We start from the raw sequence: 27,357 nt of genomic DNA on the forward strand, positions 1-27,357 counted from the left end.
TTTCCCCTTACCATTGGATCACAATTTGATTGAGGCTCAAGTGCCTTCTCCGTTTAGATATAAGCCTTCTCAATTGAGCTCTCTACTCCTTGATTTCCTTCACAGTTCACCCACAGTAACTTATGATCTAGAGGAATTCCTCTTTCTTAAGTAGAATATAAGAAAACTTCTCCCAAAAAATTTCGTAATTTGGAAGACTAAGGGCTCAAGATGATTAGCATAAAAGGTTTTACGGCCAACTTGGACAGGAGAATGTCCTCCCCACGCAAACAGCTTCTTGCCGGACAAGCAGATAGTCTCCCCCTTTCTTCAATATGGACTTTAACGATGCAGAGTCATGAAATCAGATTTTCCAGATAAACAAACTCACACAACACTCCAAGGAGTCAGAGTCACAAATGAATGTTCTTTGAAGGCGCCATAAAATGGTAAACGAATCGATCGCTCTCTGAAAGCCAAGGATGATTTGCTGGAGGGGAGTTCAAAATTCTACCAGAAAGGTTTTCTGGTAAAAGAAGGGAGAATAGGACTCAGTTAATGTCAGTTTACGAATGTTATGGCTCGCTTTCTTGAATAAGGTATCAAGAGAGGAAGAAAGGTATTAAGTGCCCATTTGGTGTTGTTGCTATTTTCTGTCTTCTATTTCTCTTTCTACACAGTGAAGAAACAACTTATAAAAATGCTTTTGTTTATGTTGCCAGTTTTCTATTTCTATCAGCAATTTTCAATTGTTTGCAGAAAAACTGAAAATTAGATTTTATGATTTTAAATTGTTTGCAGCGTGTTGCCATAAATTTTAATATCCAGTATTTGTTTGGATTAAATCATTCATTTTATACACTTTATAAATTAAAATAAAAATAAAATGATCATCTGAATCTAAATATAATTAAAATAAAATATGAATAAATTTTTAAAAAAAAATAATAAAGTCAATTGCAAAATATTTTTTACTATTTTTCAATTGCCATGTACTATAAAATGTTTATTGTAAGAATTAAGTAAAATAATTATAATAATTTTTCTTTTTATTATAATATTTTGCAATGTGTATTATTTTGAAATTTTATTATTTTAATCATATTTTTATAATACTATTTGATTTAAGCATGAAAATGAGCATTTTTTAATTAAGTTTTAAATTTGTTTTAGTTTTACAATTATTAACCAAACAGGTTGTTGGTTTCTAGTTTTAAATTTGTGTTTTTAGTCTTTAGTTTTTGTGTCTAATTTTTATTTTCATAATTTTTAATAGTGATACCAGATGGCCCCCAAGTGTTAGCTTGGTATCTTTCCTATTTTTGTTTTTGTTTTCATTTTGTATGGTAAATAAATAGATTTACATTTTCAATTTTCTAATTCCATCACTAGTTTTTAGCTATTTGAAAAAAAAAAACTAAAGACCAGATTTTATGGTTCCTACCTGTTTTGGCGACATGTTGCCAAAATACTTTAATAGCCAATTTTTTTGGATTACATCATTCATTTTATACATATACTTTTTAAATCAAACTAAAATAAAATGATCGCACAAACTTAAAACATTATTAAAGTAGAAATGTAAATAAAATTTCAAAATATTAGAAAAATAATAGCAGCCATTTGCAAAATATTTTTACTACTTTTCGATTGTCATGTACAATAAGATTGTTCTTATAAAGTGAATTCTAAAATATAATAATTAAGTAAAACAATTATAATAATTTTTATTCTTATTATAATATATTTAATTTGTATTATTTTGTGCTTTTATTATTTGAATAATATTTTCAAATTATTATTTAATTCGGGACAAAAATGAGCATTTGTTTAATCAAATTTTTAATCTGTTTTAGTTTTGTAAAATATTAACCAAACAAATTTTTGGTTTTCAATTTTTAATTTCTGGTTTTTTAGTTTTCTATTCTAGTTTTCGTTTTCATAACTTTTTATAGTGATACCAAACAGCTCCTAAAGTTATATCCAAGATCAGATCTTTTGTTTCATAAGCAATCAATAAGAGAGTTAACACCAATGATCTATTGCAAGTGAGGAGACCTAATAAGGATCTCCCCCCCTACGAGTGCGTGTCGTGCTTTAGTAATGTTTAGCCTCAGTCTTATCTTTCCTCGCATTGCTCAGCAGCTTGTGAAGTCTGAGGTTTTTGGTTTTTCAGGAGAACCCTATGGGTTTGTCTAGATTTGTTGGGGCTTTTCTACTATATTACTTTAAGGGGTCTGACAGGAAGGAGAAAGAAAAATTGTGGTTCAGTGCAATTTATATTGTGGTTGAGGGTGTTGATTATAGGAAGAAATGCATGGATTTTCAAAGTTGCGTTCTTACTACACAGTTGCTTTGGCATAGAATTATTTCATAGCTTCTTTGTGGGTTCATGCTTCCAGCACCTTAGACTAAACTTTGCTGCGTGGTTGAAGGTTATGCTACATTGATTTTTTCTTTTTTCTTTGTTTAATTCTTTTGAGGATTCATTATCCTCCACTTTGTGCTTCTTCTATCTTTAATAATCATTTTTCCTTTCTCAAAAAAAATATTCAGTCTTAATGCATATAAAACTGACTCTGGACCAAAAAAAAATGGGAAACAAATAATTATAAAAAATGGCACCATAATTAACATACACATTTCCCCAACTTTGACCATAAACTGAGTTGGACACTCTTAATAAACTAAGGATAAAAGTCAAATGAAAATTGATATACAATGCAGGAGTACTCTCACTAGCATACATTTGCAAGCTTGTTGTGAGTGTTTGGTATACAATGCAGGAGTACTCTCACTAGCATACAATTGCAAGCTTATTGTGAGTGTTTGGTAGCAGCAAAAATATATCATAATCACTGAAGTGTAGTAGCCTAGAAAGCTAAGTCACAAAAAATTTACCTCAAAACGGTTCCAGAAGTATAGAATGAGGTGTTGCATAAATGCCGCAGTTGTAGAGAGAGCCAAGTATGAAAAGCCTGAAAACAATTACTTGAAGACAGATTAATAAAACTATACAACGAGTTCTCATTTAAATTTTATACATGAGCAAATAGGGTATGAGCCATACCATAAGCATAGGAAAAGAAATAGATGTGAAAAACCAGGAAGTAGAGCAGAAAGAAGCGAGGAAAGAACTTCATTGATATTGGCGTCCGAACACTACAAACAGATGCAAAGTAATAATGTCATATGAGAAAGGGTATGAGAAATGGGGTGTGTGCGCACATGTGTGTGTGTGTGTGCACGCGTGAGAGAGAGAGAGAGAGGAGAAGCAGATCATTCTTCATCAAAACCACAAACTGCAGAGATTATCCACTAATCAAAATACAAAAAATGCCATTGACACATCAGATTTGTGGGTTTCAAGGAGAATGCTTTTAAAGGCAACTTTGCATTACTTTCATTCAATCAACATGCAGTGTATCGGTGGAGCACTACTGGCAAATTGTGTTCCTTGCACTGATAATTGCTCAAGGCAGTTCACAAACTCCACCTACCAACTCTGCCAAAGTTGTGTCCTAAGCAGGTGTAATTTTGCCAAAGACATGAGATAGACTTTTGGTCAAATAAGTATGCAACAACCATTCCATGTCCTCAACACCCCCCCCCCCCAAAACAGCACAACACACACAAAAAGTATTGATGGGGGAAAAACACCAAAGAAACCGACACAAGGGTCCCACTTAAAAGTGAAGATAAAAATGTTGATCATCATAATTCAACTTTAATCACTACATTATTTCTGATACAAAAATCCCACATATAAGCGACTATGGTGGTCAAAAAGATGATTTTGGAGCCCAAAAGAAGGGTAAGCTGTGACCACTCATACACATCACATGTTAATCAATAACAAGAAAAAGTCATATCCTGGCATTTTATGAGATATTCTATATATATATGTAGAGAGAGAGAGAGAAAGAGAGAGGCAAGGGATGAGAGACCTGATCAGCGTAAATAGTTCGCACAGCCAAACAAGAATTAAGACCATAAAAGCCAGAAGTTGATCATCATAAAACTCAAACAGGAAAAACAGAATACCGATCATAATCTGCATATGAAGACAAATTCTATCAGTTTACAAAAATAATACATAAAAAATAGTACTAAAAAATTCTGAGACTTGTTTGGTAGAATTTATAAGCAAGACAAAGCACATATTCTCACTGGTACAAAGACAAGTGATTCAATCACGTGCACAAAGATCAGCTGGAAAGTTGGAAGCCTATGGCGAGCATGATGTTGAAGCTGCACTGAAATAAGTTGAGAGAAGAACATTAATCAATGGAGAATAATAGAAGCAGCTTGATGCATTGTGGCACCTCAATAATTTGCTGCCTCCCACTCTGATTGCAACTCGCTGGTTAACCCATCAATCCCCACCATTCAACAGAGGATTATCCTCTTATAGGTTAAACTCTCACTGTCAATCAACCATGGGCCCAAAAGAAATGTTCTAGATGACCCTTAAGGAAGTTAGCAGTAGCAGTTAAAATTTCAATTTAACGATTTCATTCCACTAGCAAATTGAACAAACAGAACTCAATGATAGAAGCATACACTACCTGTGATTACCACATGCAACATATCAAATCCCAAATGAAACAATGAAATAAGACAAACCTGTGAACTTGAGCATGCGAGTCTGAGTCTCTCTCAATGTAAATGAAACCGACATTGTGGTTGTGAAAAAAACGAACAGCGACATCATGAGCACACCACACTTCGTCACAAGGTAATCTGCATTAAAAGTGAAAAAAACAAAGAACTTATCTGAGAGGGTTTGTCATTGAGAAAATAGATAAAAGAAAAGGTTCCTCTTGCTATGCACCAGAATCATGTGATCATGATTATATTATTTATGCTTAATGTACTTCCGCCTGAACTTTTTTTCTTTGGTTATTGGGGGGGAGGGGGGGTGTAAATTAAACCAAACTTCCCCAAGCTTTAGTGCTAAAGAAACATCCCTTGAGTGAGAATTTTTATTTTGACTTCCTCATCACTGAAGCTAGCAAGCTGGGTATATGGTTTCGCTTGGGTACGATTTTGGAAATTTTCGTCTGTAATAAAAGGGAAGCACCGGTCAACCACACTGGATAGCCCAATTTTATAGCTAGACTACCTAAAATATTGACACATTATACATTCAGAAAGGGTAGGTTATGTGTCAACAAACTGAGTAGTCCCACTATAAAGTTTGGCCAGAGTGGTGATATAGCAGTGCTCTTAATAAAATGATACCCTCTTTTCTTTTTTTCTCCAAACCCACTCATCAGCATTTGCACATAACTATTAATCTGATGCAAAGTTGTCAGTAAGTTGTGGAAAGCACAACCACATCTCTAAAACTGAATCAATCTTGAATTCCTAGACATTAAGACTACCACATGTCACTTAAACTGAATCTAATTAGAATTCCTAGATGTTAAAATAAACTCATGTGACCATCAATAGGAAGACTTCAACTTTTGTTGCCTTTGGTAGCCACTATGAAGATCCACAATTGATGCTTCAGATATCAATATGTGCAGGCATCAAATGAACCTGAGATTCCTTCAAGCATTTAGAGAAAAAGGTGCTCCCCACTCCCTAATAGATATATTAGTTACCCACACAGAAAAATGAACTATCTTCATTGAAATAAGTAGCTGAATGACAAGAAGATAATAATGTCAAAGAGGATCAAGAAGGAAGTAACATATAAACTCCATTCATTGAGATAGTGGAAGCAAGCCAAGGAAAACACTCTCATTTGCCTTAAATAAATAAATGAAAAAAAAAATCAATCAGATGAAGAAGCTGATGTGAGCAGCAGCAGTATTTAGCTGAATATGGATCAAGTGGCATAAGAGTGATAATGTGTTGGATTTGGGTTTAATGGCAGAAGGTTGCAAAAAATGATTACAGTGGAGATGAAGATGATGCTAAACACAGTAGCAAAAATGCTAGCTTTGGTAACCCACACAGAATACCGAATCAATGGTGCCAATAGGGAAGGTGAGGCATAATGTAGTACCAGCAATGGTAACTCACAGTATATCCCCCTCAGGCAGTAGACTCTTGTTCCCATGTGTGTGTATTATTCAGCATGCAATAGTTTTCTCCATTTTCTGGATGCCCTAAAAAATGTCTGAAAAAATAAAACAATGAAGTAGGTGGGTGTCATCCATGTGTTATGGCTACTCCCTTCTCTCAAAAAGAGGACATCAGAAAATTAAATGATGCAGTGGGCTTGTTTATAAGTTTCCTTCCTCAACTGTCTAAATATAAATAAAAGCTGATGATTGAGACCACAACCAAGGGTTTTGCAGAGTGATATAGTGAGTGGACAGGTGCAAAGCTAAGGTGATAATAATAAAACTGCAGCAGGCAAAATTGAGAGAGAGGAAGGGAAAATTGAATAATTATTCTGTCAAATGATCATTAAAGGGAAAAGCCACCAATTAATTTTGAAGGTAAACAATTTCCTGGTCATACTTGACAGTTAATTAACAGAAGTCTAATAAGGGCTGCTGATTCTGATCCCACCTATCAGGACTTAAAAGCTTGGTGGTGATGGTGATGGTGGTGGTGGTGATAGTTGTTGTTGTTGTTGATGTTGATGATGGTAGTGAGGATTAAGAAAATTCAAGTGAGGATAGAGTAATTTTTGGAATCTAAGGCAAGGTTTTTGCAACAGCAACAAATTTCAAGGGCAGCTGGTGTAATTAATCCTATAATAAAAAAGGTTCAACCTAAGATGCATCCGCAAATTTCAAGGGAGATTAGTGCAATTTTTTGAATCTTAAGCGAGGTCTTTGCAATAGCACCAAACGGCCCAAACCTTCAAGGTAGCTTAGTTTAATGTCCCTTTCGAAAAATGGTTCAACCTAAGATGCATCTGTCGCAATAATGCACATACACAAGGGTCATGGACCAGACACTTCATTCCTTGCAGCACTAGTTGTACTGCACTAAATTAAATCGCAGTTTCACCACATGAACAAATTCACAACCTTCGAATACAGAGTAATCGGTAGTAAGCAAACATGAGTATAAACAAGATCCATTTAGTGACAGATACAATGCGAATTTAATGAGATATGCACTGTGCATGTAGTGACAGATGCAATGTGCGTTTAGCGACAGATGCAATGCGCATTTACTGAGTAAACATAAGTGCAAACAAGAGCTGTAATAAACAGTAAAGCAACATAATTCTTAGAAGATAGAGAAGGAAGTTCTAGTTGACATGATCAAAGACTTTCTCCATGACAAACCTGCAGACAGCATCACTTTTCCTTTCCCTCCGATAGGTATCTACAACTTCATTAGCGATGAGGGCCGTATCCATGATCTATCTTTTGGCCACAAAAGCATGTTAGTGTTGTCTAGTGAGTAATGACTTCCAGCATGGCTGTAGCTAGGACTTAAGCAAGGATCTTACAAATACTTCCCACCAGGCTGATTGGACAAAAGTCCTTTATATGGACCCAGAATTTCTTCAAAATCAAAGTTAGTAAAGTGGCAGTGATGCTACTCACAAATCTACTTGATCTGAAGAATCCCTCAAAGGTGTTGATAAAGTCCTACTTGAGAACACCCCAATTTGACAGAAAGAAAGATAAGGAGAACCCATCGGACCAGATACTTTGTCTCTATTGCTATTGCAATCTTTGATGGCTTGGAGGATTTCTGCTTCTTCAAAAGGTCTCTCTAGCTACTTTGCGGAGGAGGAGGTAACAGATCTAAAATTGATAGTTGATATCAGCCGCTTTTAATTACCTCTTCCACTATCAAGGTGTTTGCCCCGACTTCAATTCTGGAAATAGTGTTCAATCAGCAGTAAGCATTCACTGTCCGGTGAAAGAATCTAGTGTTCCAATCTCCCTTCTTGAGCCTTATGGCTCTAGATTTTTGCCACCAAGAGATCTCTTCAAAGCTAATAATCTGAATCGATTCCTTCTCCAGAAAAACTAGCCTTTCCATCAGCACTGAGCCCTTGTCCTAGATCTTGCTCGTCAAGATCCTTGATATCACTAACAACTGTGATCTTTTTGGCTTAAATATTTCCAAATGTGCTTATGTTTCACATGTTGGCCTTTTGTTTCAACCCCTTCAATTTTGATGCTAGTACAAAGCTAGCTTTTCCCCTCAATCTAAAGCATGGACCACCAGAACTTAACAAGGTATCTAAAGCCCTATTTCTTTAACCACATGTTCTCAAAGTGGAAAAGTGTTGGGCCCCATTGACTCCTCCCATGTCAATGAGAATAGGGAATTGGTCCAAAGTGGACTTGGGAAGGAGGCCCCAAGTAGCTTTGGGGAAGTGTTTTCCCAATCCACCAAAATTAGGAATCTATCAATCCTCAAGAAGGAAGGAAGCTCTATAGTGTGGGACAAAGTGAAAGCCATGAGTGGAAGATCAATGAGGGCATTCACATTGATGAAGTCGAAAAAATCTCTCATGCAATGGTTCTCCACTTCTTTCATATGGGTAATAACCATGTTGAGATCTTCTCCAATAACTCATGGAATATCCCCTCAGCTTTTAATCTCCAAAAGCTCAGTTCAAAAAAGGTGTCTATGAGCTCCTCACTAGGACCATAGACCCCAGAAAGAACCCATAGAAAATCCAGGTTTTTGAACAAACGCGATACAAAGTAAGAGTTGGTGGAATGATCTAGCATCTCGACAACATTAAGATTCCATTAAAAAAGAATGTCTTCTGCATTATCCTCAGCACCAAAGAAGATCCAACTGCAAGACTCCCATCCCTAAAAAACAGATTCCACAAGATGCAAAATTCAAACGGACAAGAAAGAAATACACACCAACAAAATTTCCCAAGCAAAGATCCTCCCACAAATGAAATGGACAACCATCTCCCACTTTAAAGCTTAATGCAAGGAAAGAAAAGAAGAGATATCTACAGGGAAAATCTGTCCATATTTAATCAGATAATAGATGCAGCCCTCGTCACGTCTGAAATTGAGGATTCACATTCTAGGCCTAGCAGAAGAGAGGTAGTTAGTAAACTTGACAAGGGAAAAGCCTTTGATCAAGCGTGTTGGGATTTTCTTATCTACGTTATTAAAAAATGTTTTTCAGATTTATGGTGCAAGTAGATCCAACAATGTATGGCCAGCATTCCTTCTCGGTTCTCATTAATAGCTACCCCTTAGAGTTCTTCCACTCCTCAGCCAAGTGATCCCCTCTCTTCTTTGTTATTTATTATGGTAATGGAAGTCTTGAATCTTTGCAGCTGAAACTCACAGAAGCAGGTCTTTTTAAAGGCCATAGGGTTCGAAGAAGATAGATAGTGAAATGAAAGCTTCTCACATCCTGTTTGCATATGAAACGTTATATTGTGAAGCAGAAACTCAACAAATTGTCAATTTAAGTTGTATGCATCTCTGTTTGGAAACAATTTCAGGATTGAAAGTCAACTTGGGAAAAGGTGAGCTTATTCCTGAGGCGAGGGAATTGATAGCACTTTCCTGGTTGATATTTTGGGTTGCAAGTGAGGATCTTTCTGATGAATTATTTATTCCTTCTCAGTTCTCATTAACAGGTTCCCCTTAGAGTTCTTCCACTCCTCTAGAGGTCTGCAGCAAAGTGATTCCCTCTCTTCTTTGTTATTTACCATGGTAATAGAAGTATTGAATCTTTGCAGCAAAAAGCCACAGAAGCAGGTCTTTTTAAAGGCCATAGAGTTCAAAAGAGAGAGAGATAGTAAAATGGAAGTTTCTCACTTCCTGTTTGCATATGAAACATTATATTGTGAGGCAGAAACTCAACAAATTGTCAATTTAAGTTGTACGCTTCTCTGTTTGGAAACAATTTCAGGATTGAAAGTCAACTTGGGAAAAGGTGAGTTTATTCCTGTGGTGAGGGAATTGATAGCACTTTCCTGGTTGATATTTTGGGTTGCAAGTGAGGATCTTTCTGATGAATTATTTAGGCCTCCCCTTCAAAGCCAAGTTTAAACATAGAAATATTTGAAAAACCCATTATTGAGATATTTGAGAAAAACTTGCTAGCTGGAAAAGAAAAGATTCACCCTCAACACAAGTACAAAAAGACTCACCCTCATCATGAGTACCATGTCCCTCTTCCGGTCTTCCCTATACCATGCTCAGTGGCAAAACAACTTGAAGATATTAGAAATGATCACATGGGGAAACACTATTGAGGAGTTCAAGACTTCCAAGTTCCAAGTACCACTAAGCAAAATTCGGGAGTTGTCAAGAAACCTATTCAAACTGGTGCCTGAATCACAAATCTCTGACAACGTTCAACAAATCACTCCTCGGAAAAATGGCTTTAGAGATTCATGAATAAAAAATGTGAATTGGAGAAAGATCATTGCTTCAAACTACATCCTTGACCACAATGAAAACTTCATTACCCTTAGCATTAAATCTCCTAGCTGAAGTTTGGCCCGCAATAAGGATGCTCTGGGTGGTACACACTTTCGATTTCAAATGGCAAAAAATCAAGTAACTTGGGCCATTCGCTTTGTGAGGAATGCCCACCATTGGGAGCTTGACAACTTCACAGAATTTTTTGGTTGGTTATATAGGGTGTTGGCCTTACAAGGCTTAACAGCCTATTTTGATGCTAACAAACAAGTGGAACTTAACATATTTGGTTAAGTAATGACATTTCAGGACTCAACTATGAGAAAGCAAGGTCAAGTGTTCAGAAGGATTCATGAAAGCTTATATTTCAAAGAAGGATGATCATATGAAACTTAAAGCATGGATTCAAGGATGATTTATCAAAGCTTGAAGAATATGAGAGCATGGATGTTAAAGAGCTTAAAGTATATCAAAGCTTCAAGAAAAGCAAGAGAGCCAAAGAAAAGCAAAGCAAGAGAGCTCAAAGAAAAACAAGCATGAAGACTCAAGCACTTAGAATGTCAAATGTCCTAAGAAGTCTTTATGTAAGTGCTTCATATTTTAAATATCTTTTGAAATATGTTGAAGCTCATTAGGATGCAACAAAGACTTAGAGACCAGTTTTTAAAAACCCTGGAAAATGTTTTTGAAAGGTCACATTTAAGTTTTTCAAATAACAAAAGACTTAAAATCGTAAAAAAATAAAATTAAAGTTTTGAAAAAATTGACTGGTCAGCCGACTAACCAAAATGCTCTAAATTTTCTCAGCCAACTGACAAATATAATCGTTGAATAACTGACCATTTTGACCTATGATCAATCAGCCGACTGACACTTTTTGAACTGTGTTCAATCAGCCGACTAACAATTTAATGGAATTAATTTCTGTCAGACAGAAAGGTCTCAGCTGCCTATCCAACCGACTGACCCTGTATAAAATGCTTACCTAATCGCCTGTCCAGCCGACTGACCCTACGGGAATTTAAATTTTGAACTTCAACGGGAAAATTCTAAAAATTAGTTTTTCAAATGTGAACGTTATAAAAACTTGGTGGACACTCCAAGTAACTTGGGAAACAAGGAAACTCACTCTAAAAAGTCTATAAATACTCCTTTAACCCAAGGAATCAAATCACCCAAGCATAATATTAGCATTCAAGCTCTCTAATTTCAATCTTCTCTTCCTCACTCATTGCAAAACTGATTTGCTAAGATAATCTGAAGTGCTGAATTCATGCTCCTCTGGTCTTTATTGCTAATCCTCATCTAGAGAAGGAATTGGTGAATTCTATACTTGAGCTTCAATTCTATTTCATATTGATATTTGAATATTGAAGTGCATAGTGATTGAAATTGTACTAATCTGCTTTGTGTGAAAGCATTATTGTACGCAACTCTTGTTTCTTACTTCTTTGACGATTCTAGGTTGTTGGATCGTTGGCCAAGTGTAGGGTATCACTTGGAGAGGTGCAGCTCTAGCCTACTGAAGGAGTGACCTAGTGTGGGGTATCACTTGGAGAGGCGGTGCTCTAGCCTATTGAAGGAGTGTATAATGGTTTTGTTCCGCTCGGAAAGGAACTGGTATAGTGGAATCCTTAGGTAGTTTGCCTAAAGCGAGGACGTAGGTTGGGGATAAGCCGAATCTCGTCAAAACCCGGTGTCACTCTCTTTTCCTTACTCTCTTTAATTTCCAGCAAACATATAAACTGCGTGGATGATTTAATTTCTTTATCATAAATATAGCGTAATTTGGAAATTAAGTAAACTGAACTTTAATTTGGTTTTGGGATTGTGGAAACCGAAAGGGAGTACTTTGGCTGATCAATACTTTGCGGTAACCTCAAAGGGAGTACGTTGATTGGTTAACACCCAAAGATAAATTAACTAAGAGTTTCTTTGAATTCTGAGTTGTTGGGAATTTGAGTTGTGGTTCGCATTGAAGAAACAAATTTCATTACTACAGGGCTTAAATCAAATTTATATATCGGTTGTTAACAAAAGCTAAGAATTGCTATAAAGCTTTCTTGATTGAATATTTGATTGATTAAATATATTGTAGTTGAATGGTTTAAAGTTTGGTTAATCAATTGGTTACTTTGTTGGTGAATGGTTGTGGATTGAATATTGTTTTTGAGAATTGAATAAGGACTTAAGTATTTGTTGTGTATTGGATAAATCAACAAGACGTCAAAAATTCATTAAAAGAATTAAAAGAGGTTAAGAATTCATAAAAGGTTTAAAAGAAAATTTTAATAACCCAATTCACCCCCCCTCTTGGGACTAAACCTTGGTTTTCATAGAGTTCCTTATCAAAGTAACCCTGCATGAGCCCAAGTGGGCCCTTGAGATCCTTACTTGGAGCAACATTTGCTCAACCAAAGAAAGAAGCAAAAAAAAAAATTCTTCTAATCTGAATATCTGATCCCTCTGACCATTTTTTGGATTGTACGGAGGGAAAAAAATAGAATAGTTTTCGATGGATCAACCAAGTCACTCACAATCCTCAGAGATGGCTCACCAGTCACCACCCTTACCATTGGGTTTGTGGCTTCAACCCATTCGAAACTTACACAATTCATTAGATTTGTTGCATCATATTCAATCAAAAAAAGATATCTTGCCTCAAAGGTCAGCTTACCCTTTTGGCTCCTTTTTTTGTAATTGAGTGGCACTCCCTTAATGCCCTTAAATGAATTTGACTTTTGCAGATAAAAAACAATGAATTTCCATGTGCCTTCATGCAAAATTCTAGCTAGCTTTAATATTATCACCCTACCATTTGCTTGCAGACCAAATCAACTCTTAGGTAGTGTTTGGGAACATCGACTTCTGGGCTTGAATCTGGGTTGGATTTTGAAGAAAGTAAATACAATTTTGTGCTATTTTATCCAAATCCTCATAAATCCAAATCCAAGGTCCCACTTTCATGCTTCCAAACGCTGTGTTCATAACCATGTGCAAGTGAATTAGTTTCCAAACCAAAACATCTTAACCACTTACCCACGAGAACAAAGTATTTAGAGAAGCAAATTATCAAGACCCAAGCCCTTCTCATCCTCAAACCTACCAATTTGCCTCCCAACTAACATGACAATCCCTCCTTGCAACAACCCCAGACCAAAGACAAGATTTCATGATCCTCTCCAACCTATTAGCTATCCCGACTAGAACCTTTAAACAAAGATAAAAAATCAAGGGCAATAAAGGAAAGAAATGCCTAGACTAAAGTAATGCCTACCACCCCACTTCACCCCACCCCAACAATAAATAAATAAATAGAGCTCCTTTCTACCCATCAAAATGTTTGGATACCTTAGCAATGACCATATTCCAATTTTTTTTTTATTTGAACAAGGATTACCACCTAATGGTTGTTTTTGTGGTGGCTAATAAGAATTTGAAGGATGGTAGGAGAAGCAAGAAGAACAGTTCAATTTTTAAACTTGATTTTGATAACTTATGTTAGGGTGAATTAGAATTTTTTGAATAGTGTGTTAGATGGGAAGCGTTTTGGATCTTGATGGAGAAGCTGGCTTAGGGGTTGTCTTTAATGGAAAACTCAAGTCTCTTTTTTCGGACTATTAAGGGTATGAGACAAGGGATCCTGTACAAATTTTTTCTCTTTATATTGATCGTGAATGTTTTGAGCAGGATGTTTGAAATGGCTACTAGTAGGGCATATAGCTGTACGAAGGGGACACTGTAGTTGACTCCCACATTTGGGGTTTAATGATGACACTATTTCATTCTTTTCTAGTGATGGAACTTTTTCTTATAGATAATATGACTTCTTTTTTGCAACATTCTTACTATGCTACAGATTTTTTAGTTTGTTTGAGGGCTTAAGATGAATTTGGGTAGTTTAGCTGCTTATAAACTAACATAGTCAATTTTGGCCAGCAATGATACAGGAAGTTGGTTGGAAGGATTATATAGCTATTGCCAAAAGGCCTGACATATCTTCTGCACTTGGGATTCTTAGTCACTTTATGGAGAATCCTAGGAAGCCACATGAGGATGCTGTTGTATGATTCTTCGGTACCTCAAAAGCTGGCGCAAAGGGCTGATGTACAAATATAAATGGATGTCTGCTATTGTGAGGTACTCTGATGCAGACTGGTCCGGTTTGATTGAAGATAAAATATTTAGTACTTTGTTGGCGATCATCTTGTCAATTTGAAAACTGTGGCAAGATCCAGTGCTCAAGCAGAATACAGACCTATGGCACATATAATCTACAAGTTAAGGAAAGCTATGAACATGTTTTGTGATAATGACGCAGCTATCTATACTGCAAGAATCACACATTCTGTGAGAGCCGAGAGGATGAAACATATTGAGGTTGACAGTCATTCTACGAGCAATGTTATGATGAAGAAGGTTGTGGTCACCTTGCCTATGAAGTTCTGTAACTGCTCAGAGATTACTTAAAAAAAAGGACTTGTTTGTACCTGCTTTCCCTAATTTTTGTACCAAGTAGAGATTGGGTGATATTTATAAAGCCCTAGCTTAAGGGAGAGTATTAGAGTGGGGGCAGCTTTTGGGGTGGGTATTATTTCATCTGAATGTTTTGAGGTGTTTTTGTCATCAGTACTTCATAAGACCGTATTGAAAATTGTTTGCTGATCTATGACAAATTTTTCCCTCAGCCTTGAGCTTCTTTCGTAATTTCTTCACTCTTCCTTGCCCTAACATAAATCCACATACCTTAGATAATTAAGTTGAATATCTCAAGTTCACAACAAAAGTCATGCATGAACAGCATGCACATTTCTTCCCTATAGATCAATATACTTGTTATATATACAACAAAGAGAGAAAGGGGGGGGGGGGGGGAAGAGGAATGTAGACAGAAGGGTTAGCTCACAGACCTCCAAATCTCAACACTTCTGGTGGCTCATGTGCATAACTAAGATTATAGAACTCCTTTGTTTGATAATTATAAAGATAACCTGCATTAACATTACTTAGATAAATCAGAACAGTGAAATAGCTCAAGCTTCTCATACAATATATTAGGTTGAAAAATATGAACTTTGCAATAATATTGTCCATCATCAGAAACAAATAAATGGAACAGAAGCAGCCAACATGCTGTTGGGTGAATCATACACAACAAGAGTTACAATTATTTCATAGTTATTTTTTTTTTTTTTTTAAATTATAGATAAGCTCATTTACTTGATTAATGCTCATATTTCCTTTCCACTATAAATTATTTGCAAGGCAGAGGTTCCCTCAAAGATTAAGGCATTTATTCAGTTGGTCATTCTTAATAGAGTTAACACCAACAATCTGTTGCAGAGTAAGAGATCTACAAAGGCAATTTCTCCTGATATCTGTGCTCTCTGTCCTGATGGTTCAGAACTAAGAAACAGTCTCACCTGTTCCTGCACAACTTGTTTCCTTGGAATGTTGGGAACAAACTTTTAGGTCCTTCAGAAGAAAATATGCATATGCTTCAAGGATTTGTGTGGCTTTTGCAGTTTTGTGGGGTTTATGGCTTTAACTAAATGCTCATATATTTATGTGAAAAAACATGAATTTATCTTTTTTATGGGAGCAGATTCATTATTTTGCCTCACTTAGGTGTTTGGATTTCTTGTTCTCCTTCTTGTATATTATTCCTTCTCTAATAAACATCTTATTTTACTATCCCGGAAAAAAAAAAACAAAATCAAAAAAACCGAGCTCATCTAACTGAAAATCAAATGCCACTTGCTCCAGCATCACATAAAATGTGGTTCTTGTAATAAGATTTAAAAGGCAAGAATGAAAAGAGATATTTTCCAGTTAGAAGGACTTCACTCAAAACGAATGTATAAGGAAGACAGGGCTAGCAATGAAAGTGTATGGATGAACAGAAAATGGTCCTCTCTGCCACAAACAAGGATCAAGGACTAGCATGATTTTGTGCCAGCCAGGCATACACTGGCAAAAATCAATGCACAGATGACCAGAAAAATAACAATTGCATGTTTATCAAAAGGTCAAAAGAAACTCTCAAACCACAATAATAACATATATTTGATTGTGTGTGTGGGGGGGGGGGGGGGGGGGGGGGGAACATGCACTGCTCTCCATCTGCAAAACTCCACCTTGACCAGGAGAATTCAGCAAACTATTCATCAAGATTGTATCATATCCCACAAATCTGTTTATGAGAAGTTGCTGCCACCTGGAAATAAAAAAATTCCAAGGTCGTTAGCACAGTATGCATAAACATGCATCATGCACGTGCAGGCACAAGTATGGACGCACCTGTGCACATGTTCACACAGAATTTTGAAAGAAAGTTCAATGAATTCAGATCTAATTTTGCTTTCAATCGGGCTCAAAACTGATGCCAATACCAAACAAAAAACAAACATTGATAACACTCTGTAAAAAAATAAATAAATAAATAAATAAAAATAATAATAACAGAGGAAAAAAGAATTATCTTCCTTGACAAGCAGCATTAAACAATATCATTTCTAGTGTACTTCCAACAAATTGATACAAGAAAAATGCCTTTGTAATTTGACCAGCACCTTTATGTCAGATTGTCAAAAATACTAAGTAGTTACACAAGCCAAACCCCCCAACCCCATAAAATAAATAAAACAACTACAGTTCAGGCATAAAATTTAATAATCCCACAGAAGCACTGAGAAACAAGTTTTGGAAATTCAACGTGGAGAAACAGGATTTTTATCTCCAGCATATCATTGGTCTAGCAGATTGTCAGAAATACTAGTAGTTACACAAGCCAAACCCCCCAACCCCATAAAATAAATAAAAACAACTACAGTTCAGGCATAAAATTTAATAAAACCATAGAAGCACTGAGAAACAAGTTTTGGAAATTCAACATGGAGAAACAGGATTTTATCTCCAGCATATCATTGGTCTAGCTGTTTTAATCATATAAAATACAGCCAAACACCCAAATTGTAACCACTATCAAGATATTTCATTTGTGCCCAAATTCCAGATTGCATTCACGTAAACTCCAGGAAAATCAATAATTCAGAATGATATCCAAATAAACACCAAAATGTAGAGCAGAAGTAAATTATTGTAAATGTATATGTACTAGGGAAAAAAGACGCAATCACTTTCAAGACCAAACCATAGCAATCAACCTGTTCCCAAAGCAAGAATGCCGAGCTGAAATGCTGATGTTAACAGTCCGAATGTTATGTCGAGACTTAGCTCCTTCCGGAAGCAAGAAATACCCCTGCAGAACAATTACCCTCTCATATTTGAAAAATAATAAAATTACGTTAAAAGTAGTTGCAACCTATAATGTGCTATACTGAATGCAGGGCTACTCTTTATGCATTGAAATAGGAGTAAACAACCCAAATGAAATTTACCTTTTCCATGGTGTATAAATAAGTTGGTTCAAATGCTTTGCTCCTTTTTTCAAGCCACTGCACTGAAACATCAAGCAAAAACTTAAGCCAGGAAGCTAACACATGGAAATATTTTCTCATATATGTATAGCCCATTGCATTTGAGTCCAGAAGCTGTAAATATTTTCCCCATCTTCCAGCTTCCAAAATATGAACAATTCTAAATATCAGTATTCTTACCTAAGCAGCACAAAATAATGCATGTCATCTGCATAGAACATTTTATTATGGAAACCCAATGATAGCTAAAAATTATCAATTTAGTGATAGGAAACCCACAAAATATATTATTCTTGCGTTATATTTCCATATTTTACATAATATTACTCCCATGTACCTCTAAATAAATTTGTTCATCAGTATGCATCTTTTACAATCCAATTTTATACTGATTTTTATGCCATTATCAACTATAATGATTGACGCAGTAATAAATGATTTCACAGCTCTCCAACTTTTGGAGGATGATGCCAGGATTGGGCAGAATGACTGAAAAAGGTTCATATTCTACATTTGTATGGATAAGGCTTTGTTGTTGTTGTTTTGCCTGCAACATGAATGTCGAAGTCATCTTTCTTTTTATTATAATTCATGCAACATGGTGCTGATGCAATGGAAAAGATTCTTAACTAAATTCATAATAAAGCTCTAATTAATTTACCAAAAAAATAAAAATATTTAACATAAAAAAATTAAAATATATATATATTCAAATCACACTTGCTAGACCAAATAAACCATTAATAAAATCTAAATATAATCACACCTTGTACAAAATAACTCAAATCAATACCCATTAAAAAAAAAAAATCAGTGCATCAACCTTAGAAATCCAAAATTAATAAAAGGCGCTAAAGTGCATTGAATTTTTTTAATCTGCTAAAAAAAAAGGAGAAGAATATAAAAGTTAGGATTACTATGGAAGGCTAAATGGTCAACCAATGATAATTAGTTGTACAATTAGATCTTAAATGGTGAAAAAGATGAAGAAGCAGAACTGGTAGGACAGTCATCTACCTGCAAATGAGTTAAGTCTATCCAAGTGGAGTATGCGCAACCACTTTGGAATATCAAAATTCAAGCGTATGCCTGCAATATTCTGCATTAAAACTTCAATTTTTAGCAATGTAAAATTTAAGCTGTAATGTGAGATACTAAAAGACAAATTAGATGTGCAGTTATATGCTAAGCCTAAAGGCACTCAAGTACAATTAAAGTTTGTATATATATCAACAATTTAATGACTTACACGCAATATAATGCAACAGCAAACACCCCTACAAAGCCATTAAACCCTAAATCCAAACAAAACAATGCTGAACATCTCTCATTCCCATCTCACAGACTTACAGTTCTCAATCTCAACCGACTTTCAGACCCTAATCTCATCATTGCAATCAAGGTTACAAACTTCAGTTCTAACTAAAATTTCAATTCCAATCAAGGCTTCAAAAGCACAGGAATTATTATGGGAATTTCAATGTCAATATCAATTTCAATTTTAATATTAAAAATTGATGAAATTTTGTAGTGAAGCATGATTGAGAACTACAATTGTAAATAAAATATATTAATGACAGGTATGTGATGTTTGAAGTGCAATATTTGTAATACGATAACCATATTATTCATATGCAGTTAATTTAAACGAATTGTAAGTGGGTGTAGTGTTTTAGAGTGAACATTGGTCTATATAGGAGTTTCTTTGGGTGGCAAGCCTCGCTGTTAGCCTTTTGGGATCTGGGGGTGTCCAAGGTACCAAAGAGATTGGATGGGTGGAAAGGAGCTTTATTTTCTTTATGTGGTAGAATTACTCTTATTCAAACCATCAACCAGCCTTTCTACAATCCAGCTGTATTTTTTATATCTTTTTAGGATTCTGGGAGGGGTAGCTGATAAGATAAAGAGGTTTATGCAGGAAGCTTCTTTGGTCAGATGCAGGGGTGAAGAAAGAACATTTGGTTCAGTGGGAGTCGGTCTGGAGGTCTATAGGAGAGGGGTTGGGTCTTGGTAATTTGGTGTCTAAAAACACTTCCTGTTGGCTAAATGGTTGTGGAGGTCTCCCTTGAGCGTGAATTCTCTTTGGTACATAGTAACAAAAAGTAAATATGGCTTCCAAAAATAATGGGTGAGATGCTAAATGGGGTTTTATAAACTCTTCTGGGAGACCTTGGAAGTTCATTTCTCAGGTTTATCCTTCTTTCCTACCTCTGACAAAATTTCAATTGGGGAGAGGTAACATTTGGATTGGGGCTTGGGAGGGTAGAGGCCGCATTATCTTCTTCCTTTGCTCTATCGCCTCTCTTCCTGTCATCATGATGTGGTTTCCTTTTATCTTATTCTTGAGTTGATTTCTATTTATTTTCATTTTAGAAGGGATTTAAATGAAAGATAGTTAGAGGAGCTGTCTTTACTCATTGGGAGGGTTGCCGTTTCTCTAATAGGAGTGATGGTAGACAAATTTTCATTGGATTCTTCGAGGATTATTCTCCTAAAACTTTATTTTCTCATATTACTAATATTAATGTGATCATTCCTCTCTATCGGGGTGTTTGGAAGCTAAAGTTCCTTCTAAGATAAAGGCTTGCTAGTGGTCCTTAATAGAGTTAACACCAAAAATCTGCTGTTGCAGAGTAGGTGACCTTCTAAAGCTCTATCATCGAATGTGTTTCATGTGTCTCTTTTTGGAGTGTTTGGCAATTATGAGTCTATCCAAATTCACTGGAAGATGTGTTCATTATTTCTTTTGCAGGTTTTCAGGAAGGTAAGTATGCTAAAAGGCTGTGCGAGATCTGCTATTGGGGCTCTGTCGTGGGGAATTTGGCTGGAAAGAAATGCTAGAAATCTTACAGGGAAGAGATTATGAGATATACTTAGCTTCTCTCTGGGCTAATAGTGCAGCCTTGTGAAAGGTTTGCCATTTTCAAAATGTTGTCAGAGACATGAAGCTTTATTAATGATGTCCCTAGGCCACAAGGCTCCCCGTGTTTGCTAGAGTAGGGTAAGGGTCGTCCTAGTGTATGCAGCCTTACCCCTGCTTTTAAGCAAAGAGGCTGTTTCCTTGGAAGAGGAAAATGCTCTCAATCGGGTGAATTGGAGGAAAAGGATTCATGTAGCTGACCCCACCTAGTAGGACTTAAGGCTTGTTGTTGTTGTTGTAGGCTGTTTCCTTAAATTCAAAGCCATGACCAACCGGTTACAAAGGAACAACCTTATTTTTTATCCAAGGCTCGCCCTCAGGGAATGCATTATTAAGATGATGTAGTTTTTTTCTTTTGCTGTTCTGTTTGAGGACTCCTTATTCACCTTTTCTGTATCTTCTTCTTCTGCTTTTTAATAATTTTTTTTTTCTATCAAAAAACATAAATGAATTCACAAACCAGTTATATATTAGTTATTATGACATTACAACTGTTTTTAGACATAAAAGGTTGAATAAATGTTCTATTTTATCAGTAAAGAAAATTTTATTAAAGGGCATCAAGGGGATGCCACCCAAATACAAACAAAAACAAAAGAATCACCTACACTAGAAGGTTTCAAAAAAGTTAGAATCAATCAAAAATAACCTACCTCATTACAATAGCAATCCAAGACTCTTTACTAATCTGTAAGGACATTGCCAATCCTTCAAAAGCTCTCATATTTCTTTCCCTCCAAACAAACCAAAATATGGCAAGGGGAGTGAATAATGAGGGGCAAACCTTTCCTTGCTCGATCAAATACCTAACCAGGCCCATAACTCTTCCTCCACAGATCTGCCAGTAGCCCTCTGCTGCTTGGTCAAAGTGGCCAAGTTCAAAAGTTCCGAGTCCAGGAGCAGGGTAAGGGGATGTGGTCAACAGATGCAGCATTTCCCAAACATAAAAACACCCATTAAGAAGGGCAACCCCCTTTTCTGCAGGCTATCAAGGATAAAATCTTCCCAAGCACTGCCTCCCACACAAAGAAAGCAACATTTGTGGGGGCTGCAGTTTTCCAGATGGGTTTCCAAGTGAAGTTGGTGCTGGTTGATTCAGCTGGAGTGAGGTTCCTGTAATAGGATCCCACCAAAAATCTACCCTTTTTTATCCAGGATCCACTTTGGATCCTTAGTAGTGTTCTGATAATGAAATTTATACATGCTTCCATTAAAGTCTGTAAGATGGTCGATTTCCCAATCAGTGACATTTCTAACCTATGGAATACTCCAAAAAGTTCTTTGATCAGAAACTTGAAGGTGATTATTCGTAAGGGCATCATTATCGCAAGCCAAACTGAAAAATGGAAGAGAATTTTGCACTGTGGTGATTTGTCACACCAAATATCGTGCCCAAAAGAAAACGTCATTCACATTCCCCTCTTGAAAACTGACGAGGAAAAAAATCATCCCAACCATTCCTCGTGTATTTCCAAACTTCAACACTATCTATCCCAACATTAGTGATACAACCATTGTGCTAAAGCCATATTTATAAGTAATGATTCCACTTCAAAGGTGGTCCTTTTCTTTCATGAATCTCCAAAGTCCAAAGCCATTTCCTAAGGAGGGCTTTGTTGAAAGTGGAGTGGGATGTTAGCCCTAAGCCTCCACTTTGAATAGATTGTCTAACAACTCTCCATTTGACTAGATGATATTGAAATTCCTCCATTGAGCTCCCACAAATCTCATTGTAATTCCCTCACACCTTCTCTAGCAAGGTATAGGGAAGAGGGACATATAATAGACTAGGAGATTAGTCAAGGTGCTTTTGACAAGGGCAAGTCTCCCACCTTTTGGCAATAGTTCCTTTCACAGCCAGCCAGCTTCTTCTTAAATCTTTCAAATTTTCAATTATGGGATCCCAAACTCCTTTTGTTTTGGATTTGGCTCCAAGAGAGAGACCAAGGTAGTTCCCACTTTGCAACCCAAAAGGGGCTAGCAAAGACACACAAACCCTCCTCCCCCCCACCCCCAAGGTAGTGGTGCTGAATAATTTTGCTTTTACCCAAATTCACCTTAAGCCTGAGACAGCCTCAAGCAGAATGCATCTAAGCTTGAGGATCCTCTCACAGAAAATGATGGTATCATCCATGAAAATAAGATGGGAAACTTCCAACACTTCCATTCCGAATAATTAAACATTTGAGAAGGCCTCCTTCATTGGCTTTATTCAACAAAAGGCTCAAAACTTCCATTCCCAGATAAACAAAAGGGGGGAGGGAACCACCTTGTCCCAATCATCTAGAAGTACGAAAAAAAATCTAAAGGGCAGCCATTGATGAGCACAAAAAGTCAGTGTGGTAATGCATTGTTCGATCCATCTCACCACAGCTCCCCAAAACACATTCTTCTCATGATATGATACAGAAAAATTCCAATTTGCATTATCAAAAGCCTTCGCCACGTCAATCTTACAAACCACCCCCCTTTTCCTATCCTTACAATAGGCATCCACAACCTTGTTAGCGATAAGGGGCTGTGCCCATGATTTGCCTATGTGCTTCAAAGGCATGCTACTGCAGGCCAATAACTTCAGAAATAGCTTTCTAAGCCTTGTAAATGGGACTTCAGACAGAATCCTATAGGCACTACCTAATACCTATAAGTCTGGTTGAGCGAATATCCTTAATGTTGCAAGTCCAATTTTCTTGGGAATTGGGGTAACAAAGGGATCTGACAGTGATGCCATCCCCTGCTAGCCTCAGCCTCAGCCTCAGGTTCAGTGTAAGGATTGTTACAGAAGTCACAAATTCACTTTTTAATATCCTCTTTGTCAACCAAATTCTCTCCCTCAATTTCGATTCTTGTCAACATGTTGAATCTTCAATGAGCATTTGCTGTTCGGTGGAAGAACTAACATTTCAGTCCCACTTTAAACCATAATGCCCTGATTGTTGCCTTCGGGTAGTCTCTTCCAAGTTATTGACCTCAGCAAGCTCTTTACAAAAAAAATATCTTCTAGCCTTACCATTGACATTGAGGCCATGACTAAGTTCCTCCTCTTCCAGCTCCTTAATGCCATTAAAGATCATAGTTTTTTCAAGAGAATATTCTCAAACTTCAATATATCCTTCAGGCCTTTCAAATTTGAAGCAAAAACAAAGCTTGCTTTCCCCCTGAAATGAAGAGTAGACCACCAACAATTAACCTGATCACTGAATCAATCATGCTTGAGCCAGTTGTTTTCAATTCAGAAAAGAGTTGGCCCCACTTAACTCCTCCCAAATCAAGGAGGATAGGAAAGTGATCCTAGATGGGATTTGGGAGGAGATTCTAAGTAACCTTGGAAATATTCTTCCCAATCTGTGAAGATTCTTATGAAAAGGTCAAATAAAATGTTGTTGTTAATACATAGGTTCTTTTAGTTTTGAATCTCAAATTTCCAGTCTCAAACAAACAAAAAAAAAATTTGTTTCAAAGTAAAAACTTCAATAAAATTTCAAGATTTGACAAGTGGAATTAAGAAGCCAGTACCATGATCTTAAATGTCCACAAAATTGTCGAAATTTCAGACGATTCATGGAAATTATGTATATGCCAAATGGTTTTAAATAGCATCTGCGACCTTTACGTAACACCATTATGTAAAGGATTTTGGGGTTCCTGATACCATTACACGCCACTAAATCAGGGGAAAGAGACTACACAGCTGTAGCAGCGGTTAGCTACTGTTACGTAACAACCACTACAGCCATTATGGCCGTTATATAACCGCTAAAAGCTTGTTAAGGCAAATATATATATTACTTTATCTTCACATTTTATTTTTTCTCTTCATAAATCATTCTTGATAGACGGAAAGATGATTATAATGATGATGATAATGATACAAAAATTATTTATTTTTATTAATATTCACAAGAGATGCATTAATTAACAATTTTATTTTTTCAAAAAATTTATTTTGATAATATTAGTAATTGATACGTCTTTTCTACAGTTTTCAACTTCAACCATCCTTTCTTATCTATTGTTTTGTCATGCTCAAGTTGTTAGTACTTTATTTATAATATATAATCGTTATAATTTTAAAGCTTAGGTTATAGCTGCACAATATTACTTGTTGGTCTAAATTTATTATATTCTTATTACTTAAGCAAATAAAATAATAGAACATGTTTTTATATGTCTTCTGTGCACAAGAGATTAGTGTACTGTAGTATAATGTATTTTGTTTTATTGATCAATTTATCACACATGATTAGTGATTAATGAAAAAAGTGAAAAAAAACAAAATACAGTTTTCCTGTCAATAGTGATTTGAAACAAATGTAAAATTTATTGCCTTTACTAAACAATGTTAGTAAGTTGAACAAAAGGATCCAAAATGCACTAAAACTCTTTTTAAGGGTTTAGAGCTTAAAACATACAAATAAACAAATATACATAATATTTTGTGTGTATGTGTGTACTTGAAAAAAATTCACGGTTGTCACACCCGCATCCCATATGTAACAAGAAAAACTCATGCTTCCCGCTGAACCTGTTACCGTTATGCAACTACTGCTATTTAAAGCCATGGTTTAATTGATTTCCATTTTAATAGATAGTGGTGGAAGGAAGAAATTTTGATGGAAATTTCAACAATTTCATGGAAAATTAAAGACTTACATCACCACTGCCAAGGCGCCAACCCTATTGGCTTCTTTATCCCACTTCTCACTTTTAGTGCCACCATCCAATAAGGATTTTTTCTCTGTCTCTCAAACACAGATACATAGGCAAACATCTCAAAAATATAAAAATTACTTGATTTCTTAGTCTAGATTGGTTTAAGCCAACTATTTGCCTCGAAAGGTAAGTTTTAGAACTAGTGAAAAATATCGGTTGTACTTGTACATCATCCAATTTGATGCTATTAATATTTTCATAAAACATGATTATTTTCAATTACCATCCAATGCAAGTTTCTACAAAACAATTATTGCATAGAGTGCGCACATGTAGCACTACCATTTGGCTTCCAACAATATTCTTATTATCGTGACTACTAATTTTCTTTTGATAAAAAAAGCAGATATATTGAGAGAGAGAGAGAGAGAGAGAGAGAGAGATTACAAACTAGGCAAGGACACAAATCCCGAAGAAGAACAAAATAAAAACAAATTAAAAATAAAAATGGAAACTAACAATAATCATCCAAGAAATCCCCTTGTTTCTATTTTCCATTGCCATTTCAGTATAGTGAAGAAACAAATTGTGAAAACGTGTTTTTTTACGATGCTAGTTTTTGCCGACTTTCATCTATTTGCAAAAAAATTGAAAACCAAATGTTAAGGTTTCAATTGTTTTGGAAACCTGTTGCCAAAATATTTTAATATCTAAAATTAACTTTATTTTTGGTTTAAACCATTCATCTTATACAAATTTTTTTTACTAAAATTAAAAAAAAATGATGTATGAAATTAAAATATAATTAAATAAAAATGTTCATAAAAATTCAAAATAATAATAATAATAAAATCCATTTACAAAATATTTTTACTATTTTCAATTGCCATGTTCAATAAAATTGTTCTAGTAAAGAAGCTTTGAATGGAAGCCCCAGTAAACGGCGGCTTAGTGACTTATAGAGACAGCAGCCTTCTTCAATGATCCGGCATATTCATTCTTATCTAAACGAATTTTGTTGGCTTGTGTCCAATCAGTTGATTAATGCAAATCCCCATTCTATGAAAACTTTGAGTGTAATCGAGAAGGACGAAATGTGCCTTAACGAGGTTGCTGCCCCTCTTTCTAGCAAGATGAATGACGCGTGGATAATGAATGACTTGCAAGGTATCCTGAGCTAGTCTTAGTCTTTTTAGCTAGAAACAGCACGTATATTATTCATGCATCAGTTAATTGGCTTCATTATAGATTGAGATCTTCTTCAAACTTGATGCATTGTAATAGCTCATGATAAATTTTAAGAGCTAGCACGGGTTTCTTAGCCCAGTATCCTGCACCTTGCATCAATGATATCTACATTCAACTGTGCTCTAGAGACACGTTGAAGCACGCCTGCCCATTAGCTTTGGGATATGACATCTCAAGAAAATATATATATATACGGTTCCGATTCTTCTACAGCAGTAAAATAGTCAGAAAGCAGTGACGAATAGCTAATTCCCTCTGACCCTTCTCCACCTTAGTTTTATCACCATTTAGCCAAATTCCATTTCCTCCGCAATCTGACACATGTAAACCCAAATTGTCCAACAAATGTCGTAGATCCTTCCCAAAAATCTTCTCTACGAGAATGAGCAGAATACCATCCTTGTTTTCATTGATTCCATTATTATTGCTATTGGTTGATGACTGCTTTGATGCATGTACCTGACATCAACCACATATGATAGCCCAGATCTGCTTACTCATCATGGTCAATTAAAGATTTAGAACAAGCTATTGATGAGTCAACATGCAATGTCGCAAGGATTAGAGATTATGAAAAGGATTAATTACAGGAGGCATAACACAATCCCTATTTAATCCTAGGCTTTTGAGATGTCCTAGAGATATTTGGGTCAATGGGCTCTAGTCAAGGTCCATTAACAAGATGCCATCTCCTTAACCTTTTCTTGGAGAGCTTGAGCATCAACCATGTCTCGCCAGTGACATGCCATATCTAGGAGATATTTTGTAGTAT

The 27,357-nt window shown here is 35.9% G+C and overlaps 1 protein-coding gene across 2 annotated transcripts in view; it reads right to left on the reverse strand.

Annotated features, from left to right (window-relative positions):
• The window catches only part of LOC131164195 (membralin-like protein At1g60995), a 64,241-nt gene that overhangs the window by 18,935 nt on the left and 17,949 nt on the right, over positions 1 to 27,357 (reverse strand). For both annotated transcript variants that reach the window (XM_058121206.1, XM_058121207.1), the window contains 10 exons: positions 18,782 to 18,863; positions 17,726 to 17,787; positions 17,492 to 17,586; positions 16,463 to 16,542; positions 15,236 to 15,316; positions 4,606 to 4,722; positions 4,150 to 4,235; positions 3,927 to 4,033; positions 3,050 to 3,141; positions 2,881 to 2,957 (listed from right to left, as the gene is read on the reverse strand). In XM_058121206.1, coding sequence (XP_057977189.1) covers positions 2,881 to 2,957; positions 3,050 to 3,141; positions 3,927 to 4,033; positions 4,150 to 4,235; positions 4,606 to 4,722; positions 15,236 to 15,316; positions 16,463 to 16,542; positions 17,492 to 17,586; positions 17,726 to 17,787; positions 18,782 to 18,863 — 879 coding nt within the window. The remainder of the gene's footprint in view (positions 1 to 2,880; positions 2,958 to 3,049; positions 3,142 to 3,926; positions 4,034 to 4,149; positions 4,236 to 4,605; positions 4,723 to 15,235; positions 15,317 to 16,462; positions 16,543 to 17,491; positions 17,587 to 17,725; positions 17,788 to 18,781; positions 18,864 to 27,357) is intronic.

The sequence above is a fragment of the Malania oleifera genome, chromosome 9 (genome assembly GCF_029873635.1).
Source record: "Malania oleifera isolate guangnan ecotype guangnan chromosome 9, ASM2987363v1, whole genome shotgun sequence".
NCBI classification, from domain to species: Eukaryota; Viridiplantae; Streptophyta; class Magnoliopsida; order Santalales; family Ximeniaceae; genus Malania; species Malania oleifera.